Consider the following 11,788-nt stretch of genomic DNA (forward strand, 5'->3'; position numbering starts at 1 on the left):
ACCCAGCATCAATATTTATCTGTTACACTTGGTAAAATGGCACATGGAAAAAGAAAATATTTCCCATTCCCTAGCAGTAGTAGCTAAGAGCAAATAGAATCAAGAATAACTATACTAGCAGATGTTACAGATTTGCTCTTTAGGTTATCAAAAAAACATCCAGAATGCCATTATTCAGGGTAAGGGAAGAGTTTGATATTAAATACGCATGTGTTACTTTCTTTGTTAAGTATTTACACAGGGTATGGGTTGGGAGCATGTGAAATCGATAGTTTGAGCTGAAAGCCATGCCTTGTATAAATGTTGTAGGATTTTTATGAATGTTGGCCAAATAAGCTTTACTGCTTGCTAAATATCATTTCAGTACTTAGTAAATATAATTATATTTTAATATATGTGGCCCTTGGGGGGGTGGGGTGTCAACTAACAAACAAGAAAAAAGCACCCCAGAATAACAATTTGACAGCATAGCTACTATATTAATTATTCTGACTATTGGTACTTATGTTTTTTTCTTGAATCAGCCAGCGCTCTAGAGCTATCTTAATGGTGTAAAAGGTGCTCCTTTGTGAAAATCTTACCACTTACTCAGAGAACAAGTCTGTCATTTTAATTTACAGTTGCAAGGTATCTGATAAAAATGAGCTGGATACATGCTGTTCTCTAGTAGAGGGTTTATTCTGTAAGTATTTCCTAAACTGAAAGATGCATTCAAATGTTTTCTTCAAAGGCCAAAGAACCTGGGACATACACACTCAGGCAGCTGTGCACTTCAGTAGGGAAAATACAGTTTGTCCTTCTTCATATTTACCCAATTGTGCAGTACGATGTATATTCTCAGGAGCCCCAGCTAAAAGTGGAACCGATGACTGGTAGGTACAGTTGCTATGCTGAAGTTGTTTTGGTGATTTCTGTTATGCTGTCATGGGACTAGATAAAGCGTTTTCTGGCTTGAATATTATTCAGAATTATTTTGCTTTGCTCTTAATTTTGAGTCTAAAATAAATTCTTGCTTTCCAAATTACCCATCAAGTATGCTATGTCAGTGATGGCTAGTTTTCAACAGCTAATTCCAGTGCCTGACTTTGGCACTTTTGAACATGACTTTGAACATTTAGTTCTCTTAAATTTATCAGGTATGATTTGAGCTGCCACAGTGATTAGGAGAAGTGAATATTTAAATTTGTAATTGCCTGAGCTCGTTATTGATTAGTTCTGTGACACTGCTGTCTCTGTTATTTAGAAGAAATGTGTAAGAACTGGGTTTCTCGACTAGACGTGATAATGTGAACTTACTAAAATTTAATAGTGAATACATCCATTGGTTTCATGGACAGCTGGGCATTATGTGTTGTGGAGTTTATTGAAGTTTGTAAATGGAGATGTATTTTTATATACACTATAGTTCTATAGTATAGTTAATAGTGATTTTTGTTTTCAGGCTCTTAACTGAGGCAGTTGAGGAGCTGATACGCCTTTGGTATATCATTGAAGTTACATGGGTTGCAGTGTGTGGTGAAGGAAGGACAGGCATATTGGGCATTAATCAAATTAGATACCCCTGTGAAATTAATAGTTGTGATTCAGATATTTGAGAGTCTGTGTGCATACTGGCATTCTTGTTATGTTGATTATATAAATACAGCATGTGGGTATGACTGGCATTGTAGGTGCAAAAATACAAAGCTGTCTACAGCTTGGGGAACTTAACAACAAGTTAGTAAATTGTTTGGGATTGTTGTATTTCACCGAATTCTGTGCTCCCAGAGCTACACAGTATGTGAGCCAGCTAATCAAATCCGCCCAAGAAACAGTGGTTCTGGTCGCTCAAGTTGAAACAATCAGTTTCTCCACACCAGTGTATCTGAACTAGGTTTAATGTGTTGAATGACGCCAAAGCCCTATGTGTTAAAGTTACCCTAATGTGTGTGAGAAATTGTCTGGGAATATTGCTAACAAGCCTTACTAGTGCATCGTAACTGTCAACTGATGAGTACTGGAATCTGTTACCAATTTCTGCCACCTTCTTCAGATAGCCTTTTGGCTGGCATTCCCCAGAAGGTGAAATTCACAGTGACTACTGGTCACTACACAATGAAGAATGGGGACACTTTGCAGCTCAGTAACGCAGATGCCATGCCTATTCTGTACCATCCGGAGAGCAAGGCAGCGATCTATTCCAACACCAGGGGTAAGCGATGAAGTAAACGTTAGTACTCTTTGAAATGGCTGAAAGTTCAGTAACTCTGCAGTAAATCTGCACTTACAGTATTAAGAACACTGATGCTGTCTTTTTCAGTAGTCATTATTAAGAACAATTCTAGGGACTTGCAGCTGAGTACTTCAATGTAAGAAAGGTCTTAAATTTTCACCCTCGTAGTAGTAGTATGAACTTTTCAGCAAACATAACTGGACAGCTTTTACTTTCACTGATGAAATTCAGTAGGCATGGTGAAACTGCTGCTGAGGTCAGCATCTGTCATGATTTCCAAGTGAAGGATGGTGATTTTTTTTGTGCAGTAGTTGTAAGTAGGTTTTTACATAGTACATTATGTAAAAGGAACATTTCCCTTGGCCAGTGTTTCATTTAGCAGGTGACATCCTAGTTCCCTTTTTCCCAGAGCATAAGTACTGTATAGTCTCCTCAGTTGCTCAAACATAAGCAACTTTGACATAAGTGGGAAGAACAGTCTTAACAGACTTGATGAAATTAAGGTTCAAATAGACTATACAGAAGCACCTCATGTAGCATTTTAAAGATAATGGTGACCAAGAATACTGATGTGTGTGGCTCAGTAAGTTGTAAGTTTGAAGTGAAATTATGAGACTAAGGAGATACAGGATGTTCTAAAAACTTCAGTAGGTGTCATAATGGACTGAAGTAGCTCTTCAGCTAGTTTGAAGCTTGTTATCAAATTGTCCTCGTAGTTCTGCCTTAACACTGGAAGGGACTATTAGACAGAGTGGGGTTGCTACATTCCTGCACTTTAAGAAGAATAGAATGTGACTATTGGGAATTTGTGAACAGTGGTGGTATTTAAGATCCGCAAATTACAGATCATTTGATTAGGTTACTGTGGAGTTATATAACATGGTTTCTTAGTGCTGTTTTTGCAAACATGGAGGTCTTGCAAGGAAATGGTTATGACACCACATATTTTGCTGTGACTTTTTAGACTAGTTTCATTATGTAGTTACAGATTGAAATGAAAATTGGGAAGGGATGAATGGGTTTTAAATCTACTCCCCCCCCCCCTTCTACACAACTATAGAAAAGATCTCAGAATCATCATTAAGGATTCAGTCTTCTGAAAAGATCACAAGCATCAGTTTGCCAGTGGCTCCTGCGTATCATGTGATTGAATTTGAACTAGAAGTCATGTATTTGCCATCAGCCACAGAAGCTGCAGTGGAGAAAGAAAATACTACAAGTAAAGAAGATCACAGAAAAAACAAAGAGAAGCAGAAACAGGACAACTGCATGGCTACTGTTGACCAAAAAGTAAGATGTTATTTAATGTTTTTATTATGAAATCTATTTGATCACAGGGGCCTGTGCTTCACAAAATAGAAGTAGTGGTGATGGGGTGGGGGGGAAACCTTCTTGCACTGAACTAATTTTCTCTTAAAAGGTGTACATGTAAAAATCATAGCAAATGTTATAAATGTAAAGAAAACGTAAATATAAGCAGAAGTACACACTATGTTTACTACATTGCCAACTGTTACTCTGGCTAGTAATCTGAGCTTTAATGTTCTAACACTCACAGTTTATATAGGATGAAGGTTAAGACATCGTGCCTTTATAAAAGGTGGCATGGTGGTCTTTAAATTCTCCCTTCTGAATCATGGGAAAGATATTTCTTCCACTTGCAAAGAATCTGTGTGCTGTGTTGGGGTACTTCACACTGTAGTGTTTAAAGCTGTCACATTATTTAGTTGGAGGTAACTTTTCCTCTTAATTTTCATTATGAAGGGTCAATAAAAGGGGTAGTATGGGAAGAAGCTCTTCAGCTGACAGTGAAATGATTTTGAAACCATCACCTTTCAAAGTGTTACTCAGTGTTAAAACTGACCAAATGTGCTGCTACATATCCATAAGGGTTGGGTAAAAAAGAGCTATTAAACAAGCACTGCTAAAATGTGATGTGGCAATTCCACCCCCACCCCCAAAAACATATTGTTAAATATATACGCTTTACAATTAGAAGAATGGCAGCATCCACACTTCAGGAGAAAGTTTCAGTTGTGTGCTGCTTCAAGTTAAAACAAATATACATTAAATACTATTTTGAGCTTGTGTTTAAACAATAATAGATCTTATAGCGATTTATTAGATATTGACCTTTTACCAGATGATTGTATTGAGATGATATTTACATTGTTAGTGTCCTTTTATCTTTTTTTCTTCTATTCCCATTCTTTTATTTCTGGTCTTCAGGAAAAGCTTCTTTGAGATTTCATCCCACTCACAGGAAAACAAAAGTGTAATATTTTGTCAGAGTAGCTTTTGATACACTGGGGTTTTTTTAAAAAAAATTCTTTTCTTCTTCCCCCTCTGGATGCATTAGACATAGACTTGCTGAGAGAGGTTTTGCTTAGAAATGAGAAGAAAAGCAAAATCACTATGCCAAAGACCATTACGAATAAGAACTTTGTTCCTTTTTTCCTTTAGGTAACCATTGATTGTCCTTGGTCGATTTACTCCACTATTATTGCATTAACATTCTGCATACCTTTTAATGCCAAGCATTCCTTATTGTCAGCTGGCAAACGGTAATGTACTCGTTAAGTATTTATTGTTTCTTTCTTCTTACAGAATATGGAGCTGGAGTTTCATAAGTAATATTTATAGCAGCCTTTAAAAAAAAAAAGTTGGGCTTTTGTTATTTTATGCAGCTTCCCATTGGAAGCTTGCACACCTTTCCTCTAGTGTTGTTTCAAAACATTAAAACAAATCCATGGTTTCAGCTATTTTGGAAATAAGACCACAAGATAAACCAGGCTAGCCTATTTCTGTGTAGTTACTTGTTTTTGTTTAATACGTAAGAGGATGTTTTACAGCCCTGTTTCTACAGACTCATTGGTGAAAAGATGGAAAGAAACAAAAGATACCTGTCATTCTGTTATTGCTTAAGCTGTGCACTTTGAAGACAATTTTATGGACATGTACTCTTTTAATGTAACTATTCAACTTCTGTTGAACAAACTGTGTCATGTTTTTCAGGAAATATCTGCAAGTCTGTGTACAGAATTTGTCAGAACTCTGTTTCCAGCTTTCAGACAATAGCCTAAAAAATTCTGCTGATTGTACAGATTTGCAGCTGGTACCTCTCAACCCTGAATCTCAACAGGTAAAGATTTCATTTGGTGGTTTATGAGCTTGTTGCCAGGACAGCTAGATATGAAAGTCCTTGTTAGTGCAATTATTAGCACTTCTGCATATAGGTTTTGTAGTAAGTAAGCCTGAGTTATGTCAGACCTTTGTAGTCTTCTGAGTAACTTCGATTCTTACAGATGCTTTATAAGGCGTTTATACCTGCAGATCTCAGATGAAATTCTAAAACTTGCAAAGATTATTAGATAAGTTTTCAAACTTGTCTGTTTGCCTCATGCAAAGTACTACATACCTGCTTGACCAACAGCTGTACAAATGTAGTATCACAAATAACACTGTTAAAATTTAATTTGTTCCTCTTATAACTGCAATTTGTCATTAGGTTTTAGGAAAAAAAAACAGATAGAGACTGTTTTCCAATTTTACTATTTCCTGTTTACTGTTTTCCCTATTTTACTGCAGTCCAATTTGACTGTTTACAGCTGTAAACAAGTTGCAAAACAGTTTCTTTCAGCCTTGTCTGAACACAATATTAAATAGGTCATTCTTGGTACCTAGGAAAAGTATATACAAATTTTATTAATAATCTTTATTAAATTTGACTTTTGAATAAACTATTTTTCGTCATACTTGAATGTGAAATGTTCACTTTTGAAACATTGATTCTGACAGTGGAGTGTATCCCTACTTTTAATTAGATGTGCATTGTTAAAATGATTCACTCTTAGTTGTTTGGGACGCGTATTTTCCCTAATGATTTAATTAACATTAAATAGGTAATTTTGTTTTTATAAACTGTATTAATGCCAGAACAGACAAACATGTGTATGTGCATTTCCACTTCTTTCTCAAAGGAAGGAAGGAACTAATACTATAAACATTCTCTTTCAGGTCATATACAGTAAGCAATCAATATTCTTTGTATGGGAATTGAAGTGGACAAAAGAGCTTCCTCTCTCCTTGCAGTGCCTGTTTTCAGTCAGCTTTTGTCCAGCTACCTCTAAAGAACCCTCTCTTACCCTGAAGCCGTTCACTTATGAATTCCAAGTGGAAAATTTTTTTGTAAGTACTCCTCTAAGTATAGCATATGTTAACTTGAGTATGGCTTCCTAATATATGGAAAGTCAAGAAATATATTAAAAAAACCTTCTGTTTACATAATGAGATTGATGCCTACTTAAAATCATTGGAAAGCCAGTTTGTTGAATGATAGAATTGAAACCTGATACAATAGAATGGAATCCTATACTTGCCACTGGAATGGGAGGGAGACACAAACGACATAATGCTTACACAAGTGTCCTTGATCTTGTTTTGTTTTTTGTTCAGTGTTTTCACTTTGTGGCATGGAGACTGCCCTTAGGTTACTGAGCTGCTGTTTCCCCTGCTGGCTTGGGACTGCACTCTCCAAAGCAAATTGCAATGTCCTAAAAATCTTTGCTGTTGAAAACATTTGAGCTGTTTTTTGTAGTGCTTAAGATGAGCTCCTCTAATGAAATACTTAAGGTTTTCTAGGCCATTATATTAAACATTTCTTCTTTCCCTATATGAACAACCTTTTTATTCCTTTGATCAGCTAGGAAGCTTATAAGCTAGATAAAACTTCCTATTAAAGGAATTCTGTCAACGTTATTTAATCGCATTTCTAAATTCAGTCTTGTGTTACCTTTTTTGATGCTTGGGTAAAAAGTAGCAACATGAGAAGACTCTAATTTGGTTAAATCTTTTTGTCTGTTTTCAGTGTTGCTAATGTTTTCTACCTGCTTATTACAAACTAGCACTGAGCAATATTTTAGGTATTTGTTTACCTACTGGCATGTAACAAGCATCGTTGGCACCTATATCAGCATCTTTCTGGAGTTCTTAAAGAGGACTAACCACATTAAACAGTGGGGGGGTGGGGCTGTGGCAGAAACTTAATTTTGTAGTAATTAAAAAATAGCTTTTTGATAATGTTGGTATCATTATTCTGGGGACTATGATGGTTAAGAGTGATGAAGTAGTTCCCCTGTATTGCTGAAGATTTGAGTGATGTGTCTGGAAAGCGAGGAGCCAAGTAACTAATAAATTTTTTTTTAAATAGTAAGAATATTGGTGTCCTTTTAGGACCATTGAAAGGTTGAGTTAAAGCACAGAAGTGGAGGGGAAAATGGTGTGCTCACTGCTAGTATCAAAAATAATTGAATCAAATTTGGTTTGATTATATTCTCAAACAGAACAAGATAATAAAGTGAACATTACTTATAACTGAATCTTGCATTAAAGATTTAACAGGATGTGGATATTAAAAGTAAAGTTTGTACTGTATCAATTTTCCAGTTCACATTTTAAACAAAAGTGAAACGCCCCTTTTTTCTTGGTAACAGCACTGTTTTCTTCCTGACAGACATTGTATCATGTGAAAACTGAAATTTTCCCACCATTGGGGGCAGAGTATTGTAAAACAGGCTCACTCTGCTCTTTAGAGGTGTCAATCACCCGACTTGTTGACCTCTCAGAGGTTGACAGAGATGAAGCATTAACAGAATCAGATGGATATTGCACAACAAAACTTATGTATGAAGGTAAGAATATTTTTCTTAAGCATATTGTCAAAATTTCCCATTAGTTTTGTCTTGATAATGACAAGTGCCAAACTTTCTATGGCATATATTCTTGTATTGGGAGTGTGGCTGCTCAGTAAAGCAGTTTTTGTTCTGCTGGACTATTTTTACCTCATTACTCTATCTTTGAGTGGAACATAAATGCATTACAGACTGTACAGATACTCACTCGAGGCCAAACAACGGTCCCTTTTTGTGTAGGGCTGTTTTCTTACCTTGCACAGCCCTTCACACATAAAAGCTTGGTGGGCTTTTAGATGTTGCTAAAATACTGACTTTAAAACTGCTCTAAAACTATACTGAAGGTTCTCCATTTTTCAGAAAAGATCTTCATAGAGTTTGCTCTTTATTCTTACAGTTGTTGACAACAGTAGCAACTGGGCAGTCTGTGGAAAAAGTTCTGGAGTCATATCTATGCCTGTAGCAGCTCGAGCAACTCACAAAGTCCACATGGAAGTGATGCCGCTGTTTGCTGGCTATCTACCTTTTCCTGATGTCAGATTGTTTAAATACCTCCCTCACCATTCTGCTCACTCCATGCAACTTGATGCTGGTAAAGCTATCTTGACTACATGGCTACTTACAGAAATGATACTGCTTCTCCTGTGTTCTTACGTAAAGAGAAAAGCAAGGCGAGGAAGTGTATTGACCTCTATATCGTAGATATCTTTGTTACTTACCTTCACTTACAGTTCTGATTTGAAACTTACAAAAGTTCGCTACAAGAACATTGAAATTGGGTTGCAGCCTTAATTTGTGAGGAGGAATAAGTGCATTGTTTTCTTATATCTCCTTTAAAGATTATTGTGCAAATTAGTTGTCACTGGATTTATCATCAAGTGAAAACTATTTTATAACCCTCTAATCCTTCAGTTTCATTGTCTGTAAACTGCACATCTACTGTGTCTTCATTAGCTTTGAATTTTTTCCCTGGTTTTTGAAAGGATTAAGTACGAACTAAAAGAACTGCTGAAAATTTGTGGCGCATAAACCAGATCAGATGAAGACTTTAAATTACCATAGTCACCTAGAGTATTTATCTGTATTGTGGAGTAATCCTAGAGCTGTAGTGACAGTTCACTTGTATGAGCTACTTACCATTTGTCAGCAGAGCTCCAGGAACTGCCAGCATGCACCCTTCTAGCCTGTGACAAATGTGAGGTATTGCTACTTAAATTTTCCTTAGAAACCATTATAATTCACTTTGTTACATCTGCTGCTGCCCAAAAGCATGCACAGACTGTTACCTCAGCAGAGATGATCAGTCACTGTTAACATATGGTAAGCTGACTGTGCGTCTGAGCTCTGAAATAATTTTGAAGTTGTTTAGTCACTCCATAGAATAAAACTGTGGGTTCTTCTTTTAAACAGATAGCTGGATTGAAAATGATAACCTGTCTGTGGACAAGAATGTGGATGATCAAGCTGACAGCAGCAGCATAAGGAGCAGAGGTAGCTTGCATTCTGCAGCTAGCGGGGAACACAAAGGTTTGCCAATGCCCCGTCTGCAATCCTTCTCATCTGGTCAGGTCTTCAACTGCAGCACGGGTATGCAGATACTTGTCATTCCCAGCAAGGACGACCATGTTCTGGAAGTCAATATCACGTGACAGCTCGGCACGAAAACAAAACCCTTTAGAAACTGGATATAAAAGCACTTTAAAGGATTATGACCTGATTAGTCTTTGTTGTAACATTCTAACTCTTAAGGAGACCTATGGCACTCAACATGTACCGGCCATGGAAGCACCAGACAATTGTATCAATTTAAATGTACAGTGAAGCTTGTGTCAGCTAGTTTATATTGCCACTTTAGTATGTTTTGTGTAAGCTACTGGGTTTTCTCCTTTCAGTCACATCCTGCATCACAACACAGGGCAACAAAAACAAAAAATCCAGATATTTGGACCACTTCTTTAGTTTTGTCTGGCAGCTGAGAGATTTGTTTCATGCTTCCTACATACTTTAGAATTTAGAGTTGGATGATATAATTATCCAAATTTTGGATTTTTATGTAATAATTTACAGGCTTTTCCACACATGTGCCAGAAACACAACAAAGCATACAACACATCCACTGGTGTAATAGTTGTTTTTCTGTTGTTTGTGGGGTTTTTGTTTTATCATTGTTAATTCCTGCCATTGCAATTTAATATTAAACTTCCATTGTTTGCATATTTAGATGCATGGAAGAGCTACTGCTATAAACAATCTTAACTGAACAAAATTCCTTAATTTTCTGAGGCTTTCTCCTTCACAGAGTAGACACTGTGATGTCACATATTATATGATTTTTTTTGTGGGGTAGGGGTTGGGTCATCCTCTTGCATAGTTCTTACCAAAGAAAGATATTGATAGAATTTAATAATAAATTATTTGGCTTATTAAGTTCCCAGATTAATTTCTTTTATTACCATTTCTAAGTGGCTTGGTTTGCTGCCCCAATTTTTAAATTGGGGCAAAAATTTCAATATGATGCGATACTTGAACAGTCAACCTTTCATCATAAAGGCTTAGGGTAATTATTACTGATTAGAGGCCAGACTTCCACATTCATGATGGAAGAAAGAGGTTGGTTTGATATAGGAAAGCTTGCAGATGTAGAATAATTGTGAAGCAAAGCTAAAACATGTAACTTAAAGAATTTCATTATTTATATCTGAAATGTAAATATGAAAAATGTAAAAAAAAAAAAAAGTGTAATTTTTGTGAATGTTGCAAATCCACCTGTGACTGGAAAAATTACAACTCCTTCTGACGTCCTGCTTCTGATACTGAAACTTGTGCATTTAATGTAAGAATGACCTTTTCTAATTGCAGATCTATAATGGTGCGTTGTCAACAGACTCCACAGAGGAAAACTGTCCTGTATCAACTACTTGTCAGTAAAACTTAAGTGAGGAACTGCTCATTAGACAAGTTCATTGTTGGTTTGTTTGTTTTTTTTTCTATACTCAGGTTCTGCTAAATTATAAAGGGGAAGAAAAAAACCAAACCCTCTTTCCAAAAAGAATCGCAATTAAGTTGAAAAAAGAATAGGCACCCTGCACTGGTCTAAACTTTTTTTTTTTAACAATTATTTTAAAAAAAGCTATGTCTAAGTAGATGTATAAAGTAGACCTGGTAGCTGAAAATGTTCTTGTTATGCATCTTCTTTCTGTGAAGGAATGCCCTTTCTCTGTGGAAATCATACCATTTTATTCTGGATAAAACCCAAAGCGTCATTTAGCGCGAATGACTGCTGGGATTCTTTGACTGGAAAAGGTAACAAGTTAGTGACTTTGACACTGCAGGTATTATAATTAATTCCATTTTCATGGTTGGCTATTAAATCATTTTTCACATTGTTCTGTAATATACTGTTAAACACATTGTACTAAGATTGTTTAATGAAATTGTAAGCGTTACAGTTCTAAATATACATGTTTTAAAAAGAAAACAACTGCTCTGCTGCTGTGACTTGGCCGTTTTTCTTTTGTTTGAAGGAGCGATTGTTTCATCTATTCTAGACAGAGCTGCTTTCACAGAACAGTGTCTTCTAAGCTTAAACGAGGGGACAGAGCCGGAATAGCGGGCGGAAGCGTGGTTCTGGGGGGGGCTGCCGCTTTCTGGAAAAGAGGTGCCCGCCCGCCGGGCTCGCTGCTGCCGCTCGGGGCCGGGCTCCGGCCTGAGCTCCCGCCTCGGCTCCCCCGGGCGAGCCGCGGGCCCGGCCGCGCTGTCCTGAGGGGAGGGACGAGGCCGGCTGGAGAAGCGACCGCGGCTCAGGCAGCGGAGGCCGGGGAGCCGCGCGCTCCGTGCCACGCACCGCGTGCGGAGGCGGGGAGACCGGTACCGCCGCACGGGCTCC

General features: G+C 37.2%; 1 protein-coding gene across 3 annotated transcripts in view; it reads left to right on the plus strand.

Moving 5' to 3' along the window:
- TRAPPC10 (trafficking protein particle complex subunit 10) overlaps window positions 1–11,383 on the plus strand; it is a 44,532-nt gene extending 33,149 nt beyond the window's left edge. For 2 of the 3 annotated variants that reach the window (XM_080376940.1, XM_080376942.1), the window contains 9 exons: window positions 731–872; window positions 2,033–2,191; window positions 3,273–3,502; window positions 4,676–4,776; window positions 5,228–5,354; window positions 6,230–6,400; window positions 7,725–7,902; window positions 8,300–8,494; window positions 9,313–11,383. In XM_080376940.1, coding sequence (XP_080233066.1) covers window positions 731–872; window positions 2,033–2,191; window positions 3,273–3,502; window positions 4,676–4,776; window positions 5,228–5,354; window positions 6,230–6,400; window positions 7,725–7,902; window positions 8,300–8,494; window positions 9,313–9,551 — 1,542 coding nt within the window. In that variant the 3' untranslated portion in view covers window positions 9,552–11,383. The remainder of the gene's footprint in view (window positions 1–730; window positions 873–2,032; window positions 2,192–3,272; window positions 3,503–4,675; window positions 4,777–5,227; window positions 5,355–6,229; window positions 6,401–7,724; window positions 7,903–8,299; window positions 8,495–9,312) is intronic. The other variant, XM_080376941.1, reaches the window with a different exon arrangement.
- The last annotated feature ends 405 nt before the right edge of the window (window positions 11,384–11,788 follow it).

Source organism: Falco punctatus, assembly GCF_963210335.1.
Source record: "Falco punctatus genome assembly, chromosome: 2".
Classification (NCBI taxonomy): domain Eukaryota; kingdom Metazoa; phylum Chordata; class Aves; order Falconiformes; family Falconidae; genus Falco; species Falco punctatus.